General features: G+C 46.0%; 2 protein-coding genes across 3 annotated transcripts in view; one reads left to right on the top strand and one right to left on the bottom strand.

Moving 5' to 3' along the window:
* The window catches only part of CCNT2 (cyclin T2), a 139,010-nt gene that overhangs the window by 113,413 nt on the left and 11,317 nt on the right, over window positions 1-14,280 (top strand). The gene's annotated exons all lie outside the window — the stretch shown is intronic.
* The window catches only part of MAP3K19 (mitogen-activated protein kinase kinase kinase 19), a 115,833-nt gene continuing 108,917 nt past the window's right edge, over window positions 7,365-14,280 (bottom strand). The window contains exon 15 of the mRNA XM_063933784.1: window positions 7,365-7,669. Coding sequence (XP_063789854.1) covers window positions 7,603-7,669 — 67 coding nt within the window. The 3' untranslated portion in view covers window positions 7,365-7,602. The remainder of the gene's footprint in view (window positions 7,670-14,280) is intronic.

The raw sequence follows: 14,280 nt of genomic DNA, 5'->3' as shown, positions 1-14,280 counted from the left end.
TACTAGAAACTAGTTTGTACACTTTCTAGTCAATATTGCCTTGCCTGCAGTCTATTTTTCTTGCGATATCGACCTGCTGGGGCACGCATCGGTGTTGCAAGGTGTGTACACACGGTGCGATATACATAATTTTAACTTGCGATATTGACTATAAAGTCAATATCGCAAGCAAAATCGTACCTTGTGTAGGATCCTAATAAGATGTTTGTTACACAAGATTATATTTATCAAATTCTAAGATTTAAGGAGGATCAGATTATGTCCTGAAATGTAAAAACAAATTTGAAAGATAACCTCCTAAAAGGCTAATACCACCTCTATGGGGGGATTCAAATATTTTGCGCTCCGGCGGCCACTAGATAGCGCCCGATGTTGCAATTCAAGTATTGCTCCGTTTGGGTGCGCACAGCCACCGGCGCTGACACTACTGTTATGTTCTGTCATTTTGACGGGCTGGTAACTAGTACATCTATTTCTTTTTCATCCACTAGGGGTCACTGGAGTACTCTAGGGATATGGACGGTTCCACAGGAACTAGGCACTGAATAAGTTAAAATTTGAGACTACTTCTCCCCTCCATATCTCAGAGTACCTCAGTGTTTTTTCGGTGCTCACCGAGCAACTAGGCCTGTGGAGTTTCTCCACAATTATTGGATTTATTTTTGATTTTTCAATGTTCCACATCCCTTCCCCCCTTCCAGAAAGGCGAGGGTCCGGGATAGTGGAAGCTGCTGAAGCAGCTGTGGGTGTCGGACCTCTCTAAAAAGAGCTCCCTCACTACCACGTGCAGGACTAAAACCTGCAGTAAAGGCTGGACGGAACTTACAGAGAAGCCCCGTCATAGCCCTCACCACAGGGTCCAGGTATGTTGAACGGGGCGGTCAGCTCACGCTGCCGCCTCGCTGTGTGGGATACTGTGTGTGTGGCCGCCGGCCGCTGCCGTTTCCAGCGCCGCTGTCTATGCTGTGTCCCCCGCCGCTCTGAGCCGCGCAGGCCACGTTGATTTATGCATAGGCCGCTCCACGGCTCTATGCAGCGCGCTCCCCGGCCCTCGATGCCGCTTCCGGCTCCCCCTCCATAGCCCGGCTCCGTGTTTAGAGAACGATACACGGGGGGGGGGGGGGCACACAAATGAGTTTTTGTAAAAGGCAGGCTTCATAGCCTAGTGAGTAACTTTGATGCCACAGTGATGTTCCCTGCACACAGAAATGTCAAGGTCACTGGATAAAATCTCATAATTCAACTTTTGTTGATAAAAGAAAGTATGTTTACTAGAATACAGCAGCGCTGCATATGTATTACAATAGGCTATTAAGTCTTTGTTAAACAGGATACATGTTGCTCATATATGTGCAGGTTTGAATGCAACATAGTATGTTTATTAAATCTGCTTACATAATTATAAGTCTGCATATTTAACCATTTTTCCTGTTTTTCCAGAATTTCCTGTATTACATCTCTCCTCCATTGAAGGCGCAGGGGTGTTAAGGGGAATTTGGAACCAGGCATATTGCTGACGTGTACTGCACTTGGCCAGATATATATTTGTAAAGACACCTTAATGCTATTTACTGAGTCGCGCAAGTTGTATTTTGTATGGTCTGTAGGTATAATAAGTAAGACACCAGCAAAGACTATTATTCTTATCACTGTTTATAATGATATTATCCCAAAGACTGCAAATCTGAATCATGGCTGTGGTCAGCCAAATACTGGCTTTGTTCACTGTTGTAAAGTAAGATGTGTTATACAATTGGTCAGCACATGGTGATTATAAAACAGTATCTGTGGAGCACTGCAAGCATTGTGAGTTCAGGCTCACCTGCAGCAGCTTTGCTTAATTCACTTAGCCACACCACAATTGGATACGCCCGATCTCATCTGATCTTGGAAGCTGAGCAGTGTTGGGCCTGGTTAGCCACCTGGGAATACAAGGTGCTGTAGGTATTTTTAAATCTACTGCCACACCACACTGGATACGGGACCCATTAACTAAGCTGCGGTTAAGCAGCAGACATCTCAGGTTTTTTTTAGCCTGTGAGTGGTCACATTTAGTTTCAGACTTCTAAGAATTATTATACCTCTGAATCAGGATATATCTGGATATATGTATATGGGTATATAATATATATGTATATGTGTGTATGTATGCATATATGAAATATATATATATTTATAAGGTCTGAGTATGTGTGAATATACGTTGTATATATGTGTGTATATATGTATATATATATATGTGTATGTATGTGTGTGTGTGTGTGTGTATATATATATATATATAAAATATGCTGACATTAAAAATCTATTTTGCAATAAGCAAGACTACAGTGACGCAGTTGGTCGGCACACAGTGCTTATTAAACAGTATCTGTTGAGCACTGCAAACATTGTGAGTTCAGGCCTCACCTCCCCAGATCCCCAGTGGCCTAATGGATAGGACACTGCCCTCCTAAACCAGGGATTGTGGGTTCAGGTCCCATCTGGATTGCAAGTCACTACAGCAACCATTTCATCACCAGAGTTGATGTTTAAACAGCAGCTTTGCTTATTATTTTTACAGGTGGCTCTGTAGCCAAGTGGTTAGGCTTCCCGCCCACAGTGAACTTTGTGATTACATGGACACTGGTTCAGATCCTGGTTTAACAGGTGTAATATATATAAAAAAAGAAAACATGGTAGGACACCATTTTTAACATTACTTCCTGGTTCTTTGCAGGAGGTTGCTGCCCTACAACACTCAGCCTCTGGGGACGGGGGGTTGTTAGGAATTTAATTTATTAATTGTTTTTGACAGCATGTCTCTACAGGAAGATTCACTATTGCTGGTAACCACATGCACGGTAATGCAGGTTTATACACAGATTACTTCTGTGGTGTACTTACTGGTCGGGGTACATGATCACTAAGTCTAATGCATAATCAAACAAGCAGCTTTACTGCAGAGTCGGTCACACAGTGTGTCGGACAAATACGACTGCACAGACAGACCCTTACCGGTCCTCTTTGGGGGGAAATGCGGGCGCATGTACTGCCTGAGAGGGGGGGGGGGGGGGGATTTTTTTTTTTTTTTTTTTACTGTTTTCAGCTAAATTGTTGCGGTCGATCCGCCGCCAGCCCTCATAGCACCAGGCCAGTACGTTAGGTTCTCAGCGAAGGCTGAACAATTTCCAATGAGAGACAATTGCAATTATTGGGCGTTTAACTACCTATCAGAGTGTACCCTACACAGCAGTACGGCTGTTGCTTCGCCCTGCTTTTGGTAAGGGTTTGAGGTAACAAGGCTGTAGTGGCAGGGCACTCCAGTTCAGGTTTGCCCTAAATAAAGACCACCTTACACTTCTTGCTGCCTACAGCTTCTGTGACGTTGGCAGTTCTTGCGTTTCAGCTTCGCTAGTGGCACACAACGTCCACGTTGGCTACGTTCCAGACGAGAATAGATCACAGACCAGGTGGGGGGGAATCTGTTTTCCTACCATTGTCTACGCGAATTCCTGAATGATTCCGTCTCATCGACTTCAATTCCTAGGTATGATTCTCGATACGGTAAATCAAGGAATTTACCTACCCGAACAGAAGTACAGGTCATTCGTCATCTGGTACAATTAGTGCTTAAGCCACGCACAGTCTCGGTTCATTTGTGCATTCGCCTATTCGACACATTGGTGGCGGTTTTCAAAGCGCTTCAGTTCGGAAGACTTCACTCACGTCCTTTTTAACTGGATGTGCTCGCACAATGGTCGGGCTCGCTTCTGCAGATTCACCGCAGGGTGAGGTTGTCTCCAAAGGCCAGAGTGTCTACTCTGGTGGCTCAAAGTACAGAATCTAACCGCAGGGAAACGGTTTGGTGCCTGGAATTGGATAATTCTCACGGCGGACGCGAGTCTCAGAGGTTGGGGAGCTGTAGTTCAAAATTTTCAGCTCCAGGCTCTCTGGGCAGATCACGAAAGATTGCTGTCTATAAATATCCTGGAACTCCGGGCAATTTACAATGCGCTACGACAAGCAGTGCACATGCTGCAGGCTCAGGCTGTTCAGGTGCAGTCAGACAACGCGACGGCGGTCGCATACATCAACAAACAAGGAGGAATGAAAAGCCGCATGGCCATGCGGGAAGTAGCTCGAATCCTCAATTGGGCCGAGGTGATTTTGTCGGCAGTATTCATTCCGGGAGTGGACAACTGGGAGGCGGATTATCTTAGCTGTCAGGATTTTTATCCAGGATGTGCATTAAATCCAGAAGTGTTTTGCATGTTCGTCCAGAGGTGGGGTTACCCGCAAGTGGACCTGATGGCATCTCGCCACAATTATCAAACGCCCCAGAACGAGAGATCCAAAGGCAGTGGCGGTGGATGCTCTCACAATCACGTGGCCATACAGTCTCATGTATCTGTTCCACCGTTTTCCGCTGCTCCCTCTGTTGCTAAAACGGATCAAAAGAGTCCGCCACAGTCATACTAGTGGCGCCTCATTGGCCTTGGAGAGCTTGGTTTCGGATCTTCGCGGTCTACTCGCGGACGTTCCTTGGCCGCTCCCACTGCGTCCGGACCTGTTACATCGGGGTCCGTTCTTTTTCTTCGATTTAGCGCAGCTGCGTTGACAGAGTGGCTGTTGAGACAGCCCTCTTAAAAAGAGAGGGCATTCCAGAATAGGTTATACCAACCATGTTACATGCTAGTAAGCCAGTTACGGCAGCTCATTATTACAGAGTTTGGCGTGCCTATGTAGGTTGGTGTGAAGTTCGGAAGTTTCCAACATCATCTTCAAGTTATCCCGTCTTTTTTGTTATGTCTACAGATGGGGTTAGATGGAGGTCGGCGTTTATCCACACTAAAGGTGCAGATATCTGCGTTGTCAATTTATTTTCAAAGAAGATTGGCTCTATTGCCGTCGGTACACACCTTTATGCAGGGTGTCCTCAAAGTACAGCCTCCATTTCACTCCACTTACTGCGCCATGGGACTTGAATCTGGTTTTAGATTGCTTATAGTCTTTTTATTTCGAACCCTTACAACAAGTGGATATTAAGTTTCTCACTTGGGAAACAATTTCTCTCCTAGCCTTAGCTTCGGCAGGGCGGGTTTCAGATTTGGGTGCCTTGTCATGCAAGCCACCGTATTTAGTGTTTCATAATGACAGAGCGGAACTTTGGACGAATCCCGCTTTCCTACCAAAAGTAGGGTCCTCTTTTTTCACATCAATCATCCAATAGTAGTTCCTGTGTTAACAGGAGATTCTGGAATTTTGGTTGGGGTACTCGCATTACGCGTTTATGTATTCCGAACGTCTACAGTTCCTAAGACGGATACGTTGTTATCCTCTATGATGCGGCCAAGATGGGTTGGCCACTTTCTAAGCAGACCTTATCCAGATGGATAAAACTGACCATACGTCGGGCTTACCTTCATGCTAGGTTACAGCCGCCTACATCAGTAACAGCTCATTCCACATGTTCTCCGGGAATGTCATGGGCAGCTGGTCGTGGAGTTCTACGACACAGCTTTTGCAGGACGGCTACATGGTCTTCAGTGCACATGTTTGTGCGCTTTTACAAGTTTGATACTTTTGCGGCATCAGCATCTAGCTTTGGCCGTCTAGTGTTACAGGTGCCAAACCGCTCTCCCGCCCAGGGGGGAAACTTTGGTACGTCCCTAGAGTACTCCAGTGACCCCTAGTGGATGAAAAAGAAAATAGGATTTTGGTACTTACCAGGTAAATCCTTTTCTTTGAATCCATAGGGGGCACTGGACGCCCACCCAGAACAGTTTTCCTGGCTTGTGGTAAGTTCAGGGGATCTTATGGTAACACACTCTCACCAACTGGTTCAAATTAGCAAGTTTATTGGGTTGGTGTCAACTGATAGTTGTCAGTAACGTTATGTGTCAACTTTATTGTTGTCCGTTTGTTATATGTAATTCTCCATTAACCTCTATAGCTCCTGTTCGGCTCAGTAAAAAAACACTGAGGTACTCTGGGATATGGAGGGGAGAAGTAGTCTCAAATTTTAACTTATTCAGTGCCTAGTTCCTGTGGAACCGTCCATATCCCTAGAGTACTCCAGTGCCCCCTATGGATTCAAAGAAAAGGATTTACCTGGTAAGTACCAAAATCCTATTATTTTGTTTAACATGATTGCAGTTTCTAATGGTGCATACACACAATTTTTTAGTGCGATATGGACTATGTAGTCCATATTGCACGGAAACACATTGCATATCGCACCGTGTGTATAAGCTTTTGATGCCAATGCACGGTCCCTCGGAATCGGCAGCGCAAGAAAATATAGTGGGTGCAGGCAGGGTCGATACGGACTACATGCTTCCGGCACAATATAGTCAGTATCGGCTGTGACACCACGTCGCACCGTGTGTACGCACCTTTACTGTACTTCAGGAGCATATAAGTTTATGCCTCTTAGTTGTTGCATAATGATGAAATATATCTTCTCCAAATCCTAGTTAGTGGTTTTATTTATTCATTGTCACCAAGTAGCTTGACTAGATTTTTATTATTTTTTAAGATTTAGTGACTGGTAAGAGCAATGAACTCCTGCATCTGGATCCTTTCCAAACATACCTGGTATTATGGCATTGAATTTTAAAAGGTGTTGGTCACCCAATAGTGACCAGACAATGCCCATAGCATTCAAAGCTTCTGTGTGCCCCCAAAAACACCCTACACCTTTACACCACTAGTGTGCTGATGAAACATGGCAATTATGGATCCATGTGCTCATGCAGCCTTTCATCTTATATTGTTTAAACTAGAAGAGTGCAACCGCAGGAATTTGTAGTTTATCAGATCAGCTGAAGGATTTTCAAGGCTTCCACCGTTTTGTGTGCTTTAGCACAATGTTATCATTACCTTGTTTCTCCAACTATGTATATTATGAAAAGTGCTTTTAAAATCTACTCACCGAGTGTTCCCTCCAATCCTCCATTTCTCTTTCTTTCTCTCTCTCTCTCTCTCTCTCTCTCTCTCTCTCTCTCTCTCATATATATGCAGTTGAATGATTGTAGCCCTTTGTTATTCCTATCTGTCTCCATTGGCCCATTTTTTAACTTTTCTGTGTGCTTTATGCTATTTGGTGGTCCATTCTCAATATGCCCTTGTCACTCATTGTGCCCTTTCAGTGTGAAAACCCCAGAAGGTTACTGTGTCTCATGTTTGTTTGTCAGACCTATATTATCATGTCATGTTTGTCAGTGCCTCCCTATTCTTCCTCTGATGTACCCACACATGATCTGTTAACTCCCATCTTAAAAACTTTTTTTTGCACATGGTTCCCCCACTGATTGAACAGTCAAGTACATAAGTACATTGTAGGGCAGGTACACAGTACAGGGACAACTCAAAAGGGCATTGTAAATTGTGTTTATTATTTAGAAGAATATGTACAGTTTAAGTCTTGGAGAAAGTGGAGAAGCTGTGTATGTTATATATTTGATATTAATTGCAGTCAAAGTTTAATTCAAATCTTGACAAATACCACTCATTTACTCAGCGTAGAATCATGAATGGGAATTAACTTTATTCATTAGTCACTTTATTGAATCCCATTATTTCTGATTGGTTCAACTTCAGTGATGACACATTGGTAGTTTACAGTTTCTGCCGGATAAATGAGTGTTGCAGGAGCTGTTCTGCAAATGGCCGATCCTCCTGGTCCCTGTCAATCATACAGCAAATCGTTAGTCTCATTTGTCATATTACCTTGTCTCTTTAGTATTGTGGTCATAAAGTTACACTGGTAATGATAAACTATTAAATCTGTAAATCATCTACGAAAAGTAGGATAGACTTCTGGCCACTGCACTTTTATGCCGTTCAGAACATGCTAAACCTGCACCAAGAAGACCACACAAGGCCACGGCAGCCTTAAGTAGATGTTTTATAAGCACAAAACTGTCACCGTAGAAGAGGCCAGAAGGTATAGGAGTTTGTAAAAAGGTCTGCTATATGAAAGGCATAATACAGAAGTGTGTTTATTTGTTTTGTATTCTCTCTTCAGCCTTAAGGTGCTTACACAGTGAGATTTTGGTTATCTTCGATTTTGACTATGCGAAACTGGCTATGTGCAATTTTGACTAAGTGACAATTTTGACTATACTTTAGTACTAAATAGACTGTGCAGGCAAGTGCATTTTGACTCTAACCTTGCGATACTGACCCCGCGGAGCCACGCAACGGGATTGCAAGGTGGCTTACACCTTGCGATTTGCACTAACTTTCCTTGCAATATTGACTATATAGTCAAAATCGCAAGGTAATATTGTGCCGTATGTCCACACCTTTACGTGCTATATCATCATAAGTAGTCTACCTTGGAAAATGCTCTCCTACTGGAGTCGTGCACTCCCCACCACCTAAAAAGCTAATAAGGGCAGCTGCTGCTTTACTTTATTTATGGAGATACTCCTTCGATTACGTTTTAATTTATAAGATCACACACAGCGCATTGTGAAAGAAGATTCTTATAGCTTTAATTCCCATTTACATGTATTGCAACCTCATTTATGAGGGCCGCCCCCCCCCCCCCAAAAAAATATTGCCCAAATGTTTGTTTTTTTGCAGTCTTATACTCATTTCAGCGTGTGAACTACATGTAGATATCCCAGTAAAAGAAATGGTGTTTAGTAAATAAGAATTTACTTACCGATAATTCTATTTCTCATAGTCCGTAGTGGATGCTGGGACTTCCGTAAGGACCATGGGGAATAGCGGCTCCGCAGGAGACTGGGCACAAAAGTAAAAGCTTTAGACTAGCTGGTGTGCACTGGCTCCTCCCCCTATGACCCTCCTCCAAGCCTCAGTTAGGATACTGTGCCCGGACGAGCGTACATAATAAGGAAGGATTTTGAATCCCGGGTAAGACTCATACCAGCCACACCAATCACACTGTACAACCTGTGATCTGAACCCAGTTAACAGTATGATAAACGTAGGAGCCTCTGAAAAGATGGCTCACAACAATAAACAACCCGATTTTTTTGTAACAATAACTATATACAAGTATTGCAGACAATCCGCACTTGGGATGGGCGCCCAGCATCCACTACGGACTATGAGAAATAGAATTATCGGTAAGTAAATTCTTATTTTCTCTGACGTCCTAGTGGATGCTGGTACTTCCGTAAGGACCATGGGGATTATACCAAAGCTCCCAAACGGGCGGGAGAGTGCGGATGACTCTGCAGCACCGAATGAGAGAACGCCAGGTCCTCCTCAGCCAGGGTATCGAATTTGTAAAATTTAGCAAACGTGTTTGCCCCTGACCAAGTAGCTGCTCGGCAAAGTTGTAAAGCCGAGACCCCTCGGGCAGCCGCCCAAGATGAGCCCACTTTCCTTGTGGAATGGGCTTTAACAGATTTTGGCTGTGGCAGTCTTGCCACAGAATGTGCAAGCTGAATTGTACTACAAATCCAACGAGCAATCGTCTACTTAGAAGCAGGAGCACCCAGCTTGTTGGGTGCATACAGGATAAACAGCGAGTCAGATTTTCTGACTCCAGCCGTCCTGGAAACATATATTTTCAGGGCCCTGACTACGTCCAACAACTTGGAGTCCTCCAAGTCCCTAGTAGCCACAGGTACCACAATAGGTTGATTCATGTGAAACGCTGAAACCACCTTAGGGAGAAATTGAGGACGAGTCCTCAATTCTGCCCTGTCTGAATGAAAAATTAGCTAAGGGCTTTTATATGACAAAGCCGCCAATTCTGAGACACGCCTGGCTGACGCCAGAGCTAACAGCATGACCACCTTCCATGTGAGATATTTTAATTCCACAGTGGTGAGTGGTTCAAACCAATGTGATTTTAGGAACCCTAAAACTACATTGAGATCCCAAGGTGCCACTGGTGGCACAAAAGGAGGCTGTATGTGCAGTACCCCCTTGACAAATGTCTGAACTTCAGGCACTGAAGCCAGTTCTTTCTGGAAGAAGATCGACAGGGCCGAAATTTGAACCTTAATGGATCCTAATTTTAGGCCCATAGACAGTCCTGCTTGCAGGAAATGCAGGAAACGACCCAGTTGAAATTCCTCTGTGGGGGCCTTCTTGGCCTCACACCACGCAACATATTTTCGCCAAATGCGGTGATAATGTTTCGCAGTTACATCCTTCCTGGCTTTGATCAGGGTAGGGATGACTTCATCTGGAATGCCTTTTTCCATCAGGATCCGGCGTTCAACCGCCATGCCGTCAAACGCAGCCGCGGTAAGTCTTGGAACAGACAAGGTCCCTGCTGGAGCAGGTCCTTTCTTAGAGGTAGAGGCCACGGGTCCTCCGTGAGCATCTCTTGCAGTTCCGGGTACCAAGTTCTTCTTGGCCAATCCGGAGCCACGAGTATAGTCTTTACTCCTCTCCTTCTTATGATTCTCAGTACTTTTGGTATGAGAGGCAGAGGAGGGAACACATACACCGACTGGTACACCCACGGTGTTACCAGAGCGTCCACCGCTATTGCCTGAGGGTCCCTTGACCTGGCGCAATATCTGTCCAGTTTTTTGTTGAGACGGGACGCCATCATGTCCACCTTTTGGTTTTTCCCAACGGTTTACAATCACTTGAAAGACTTCTGGGTGAAGTCCCCACTCCCCCGGGTGGAGGTCGTGTCTGCTGAGGAAGTCTGCTTCCCAGTTTGTTGACGTGGGCGACTGCCGTGATGTTGTCCGATTGGATCAATACCGACTGACCCTGAAGCAGAGGCCTTGCTTGACTTAGGGCATTGTAAATGGCCCTTAGTTCCAGGATATTTATGTGAAGAGACGTTTCCATGCTTGACCACAAGCCCTGGAAATTTCTTCCCTGTGTGACTGCTCCCCAGCCTCTCAGGCTGGCATCGGTGGTCACCAGCATCCAATCCTGAATGCCGAATCTGCGGCCCTCTAGAAGATGAGCACTCTGTAACCACCACAGGAGAGACACCCTTGTCCTTGGAGATAGGGTTATCCGCTGATGCATCTGAAGATGCGATCCGGACCATTTGTCCAGCAGATCCCACTGAAAAGTTCTTGCATGGAATCTTCCGAATGGAATCTCTTCGTAAGAAGCCACCATTTTTCCCAGGACTCTCGTGCATTGATGCACTGACACTTGGCCTGGTTTTAGGAGTTTCCTGACTAGCCCGGATAACTCCCTGGCCTTCTCCTCCGGGAGAAACACCTTTTTCTGGACTGTGTCCAGAATCATCCCCAGGAACAGTAGACGTGTTGTTGGAATCAGCTGTGATTTTGGGATATTTAGGATCCACCCGTGCTGACGTAGCACTACCTGAGATAGTGCTACTCCGACCTCTAACTGTTCCCAGGACCTTGCCCTTATCAGGAGATCGTCCAAGTAAGGGATAATTAAGACGCCTTTTCTTCGAAGAAGAATCATCATTTCGGCCATTACCTTGGTAAAGACCCGTGGTGCCGTGGACAATCCAAACGGCAGCGTCTGAAACTGATAATGACAGTTTTGTACCACAAACCTGAGGTACCCTTGGTGAGAAGGGTAGATTGGGACATGGAGATAAGCATCTTTGATGTCTAGAGATACCATATAGTCCCCTTCTTCCAGGTTCGCTATCACTGCTCTGAGTGACTCCATCTTGAATTTGAACCTTTTTATGTAAGTGTTCAAGGATTTTAGATTTAAAATTGGTCTCACCGAGCCGTCCGGCTTCGGTACCACAAACAGCGTGGAATAATACCCCTTTCCCTGTTGTAGGAGGGGTACCTTGATTATCACCTGCTGGGAATACAGCTTGTGAATAGCTTCCACTACCGCCTCCCTGTCGGAGGGAGACGTTGGTAGAGCAGACTTCAGGAACCGGCGAGGGGAAGACGTCTCGAATTCCAATTTGTACCCCTGTGATACTACCTGCAGGATCCAGGGGTCCACTTGCGAGTGAGCCCACTGCGCGCTGAAATTCTTGAGACGGCCCCCCACCGTGCCTGAGTCCGCTTGTAGAGCCCCAGCGTCATGCTGAAGACTTGGCAGAAGCGGGGGAGGGCTTCTGCTCCTGGGAAGAGGCTGCCTGGTGCAGTCTTTTTCCCCTTCCTCTGCCCCGGGGCAGAAGTGAGTGGCCTTTTGCCCGCTTGCCCTTATGGGAACGAAAGGACTGAGTTTGAAAAGACTGTGTCTTTTTCTGCTGAGAGGTGACCTGGGGTAAAAAGGTGGATTTTCCAGCCGTTGCCGTGGCCACCAGGTCCGATAGACCGACCCCAAATAACTCCTCCCCTTTATACGGCAATACTTCCATATGTCGTTTGGAATCCGCATCACCTGACCACTGTCGCGTCCATAACGCTCTTCTGGCAGAAATGGACATCGCACTCACTCTAGATGCCAGGGTGCAAATATCCCTCTGTGCATCTCGCATATATAGTAATGCATCCTTTAAATTCTCTATAGTTAATAATATACTGTCCCTATCCAGGGTATCAATATTTTCAGTCAAGGAATCCGACCAAGCCACTCCAGCGCTGCACATCCAGGCTGAGGCGATTGTTGGTCGCAGTATAACACCAGTATGTGTGTATATACCTTTTAGGATATTTTCCAGCCTTCTATCAGCTGGTTCCTTAAGGGCGGCCGTATCGGGAGACGGTAACGCCACTTGTTTTGATAAGCGTGTGAGCGCCTTATCTACCCTAGGAGGTGTTTCCCAACGTGCCCTAACCTCTGGCGGGAAAGGGTATAGTGCCAATAATTTATTAGAAATCAGCAGTTTTTTATCGGGGGAAAACCACGCTTTATCACACACCTCATTTAATTCATCTGATTCAGGAAAAACTACTGGTAGTTTTTTCACACCCCACATAATACCCTTTTTTGTGGTACTTGTAGTGTCAGAAATATTCAATGCCTCCTTCATTGCCGTGATCATGTAACGTGTGGCCCTACTGGACATTACGTTTGTCTCCTCACCGTCGACACTGGATTCAGTATCCGTGTCTGGGTCTGTGTCGACCATCTGAGGTAACGGGCGTTTTAGCGCCCCTGACGGTGTCTGAGACGCCTGAACAGGCACTAATTGATTTGCCGGCTGTCTCATGTCGTCAACAGTTCTTTGCAAAGTGCTGACACTGTCACGTAATTCTTTAAATACGACCATCCAGTCAGGTGTCGACTCCCAAGGGGGTGACATCACTAACACAGGCAATTGCTCTGCTTCCACATAATTTTCCTCCTCATACATGTCGACACAATCGTACCGACACCCAGCACACACACAGGGAATGCTCTGAAAGAGGACAGGACCCCACGAGCCCTTTGGGGAGACAGAGGTAGAGTTTGCCAGCACACACCAGAGCGCTATATATATATATACAGGGATAACCTTATGTAAGTGTTTCTCCCTTTATAGCTGCTGTTTTATATTAGCTGCCAATAGTGCCCCCCCTCTTTTGTTTTACCCTGATTCTTGTAGCAGGACTGCAGGGGAGAGTCGGGGAGCCGTCCTTCCAGCGGAGCTGTGAAAGAAAATGGCCCTTGTGTGCTGAGGAGAAAGGCTCCGCCCCCTTCACGGCGGCCTTTTCTCCCGCTTTTTTCAGGAAAACTGGCAGGGGTTAAATGCATCCATATAGCCCAGGAGCTATATGTGATGCATTTCTTTAGCCATATAAGGTTTTTATAGTGTTTTATTGCGTCTCAGGGCGCTCCCCCCCAGCGCCCTGCACCCTCAGTGACCGGAGTGTGAAGTGTGCTGAGAGCAATGGCGCACAGCTGCAGTGCTGTGCGCTACCTTATCTGAAGACAGGAACGTCTTCTGCCGCCGATTTCTCCGGACCTCTTCGCTCTTCTGGCTCTGTAAGGGGGCCGGCGGCGCGGCTCCGGGACCCATCCAGGCTGAACCTGTGATCGTCCCTCTGGAGCTAATGTCCAGTAGCCAAGAAGCCCAATCCACTCTGCACGCAGGTGAGTTCGCTTCTTCTCCCCTTAGTCCCACGATGCAGTGAGCCTGTTGCCAGCAGGACTCACTGAAAATAAAAAACCTATTTAAACTTTTACTTCTAAGCAGCTCAGGAGAGCCACCTAGCATGCACCCTTCTCGTTCGGGCACAAAAATCTAACTGAGGCTTGGAGGAGGGTCATAGGGGGAGGAGCCAGTGCACACCAGCTAGTCTAAAGCTTTTACTTTTGTGCCCAGTCTCCTGCGGAGCCGCTATTCCCCATGGTCCTTACGGAAGTCCCAGCATCCACTAGGACGTCAGAGAAATTAAAGGCATAAAATAAATAACAAACAGCTGATCATTATGAGGGTTTGTTGGAGCTTTTAAATGTTTAGTT

Source organism: Pseudophryne corroboree, chromosome 7 (assembly GCF_028390025.1).
Source record: "Pseudophryne corroboree isolate aPseCor3 chromosome 7, aPseCor3.hap2, whole genome shotgun sequence".
NCBI classification, from domain to species: Eukaryota; Metazoa; Chordata; class Amphibia; order Anura; family Myobatrachidae; genus Pseudophryne; species Pseudophryne corroboree.
Note: the sequence above shows the minus strand (reverse complement) of the source record. Positions and strands in the feature narration are given on the sequence as shown.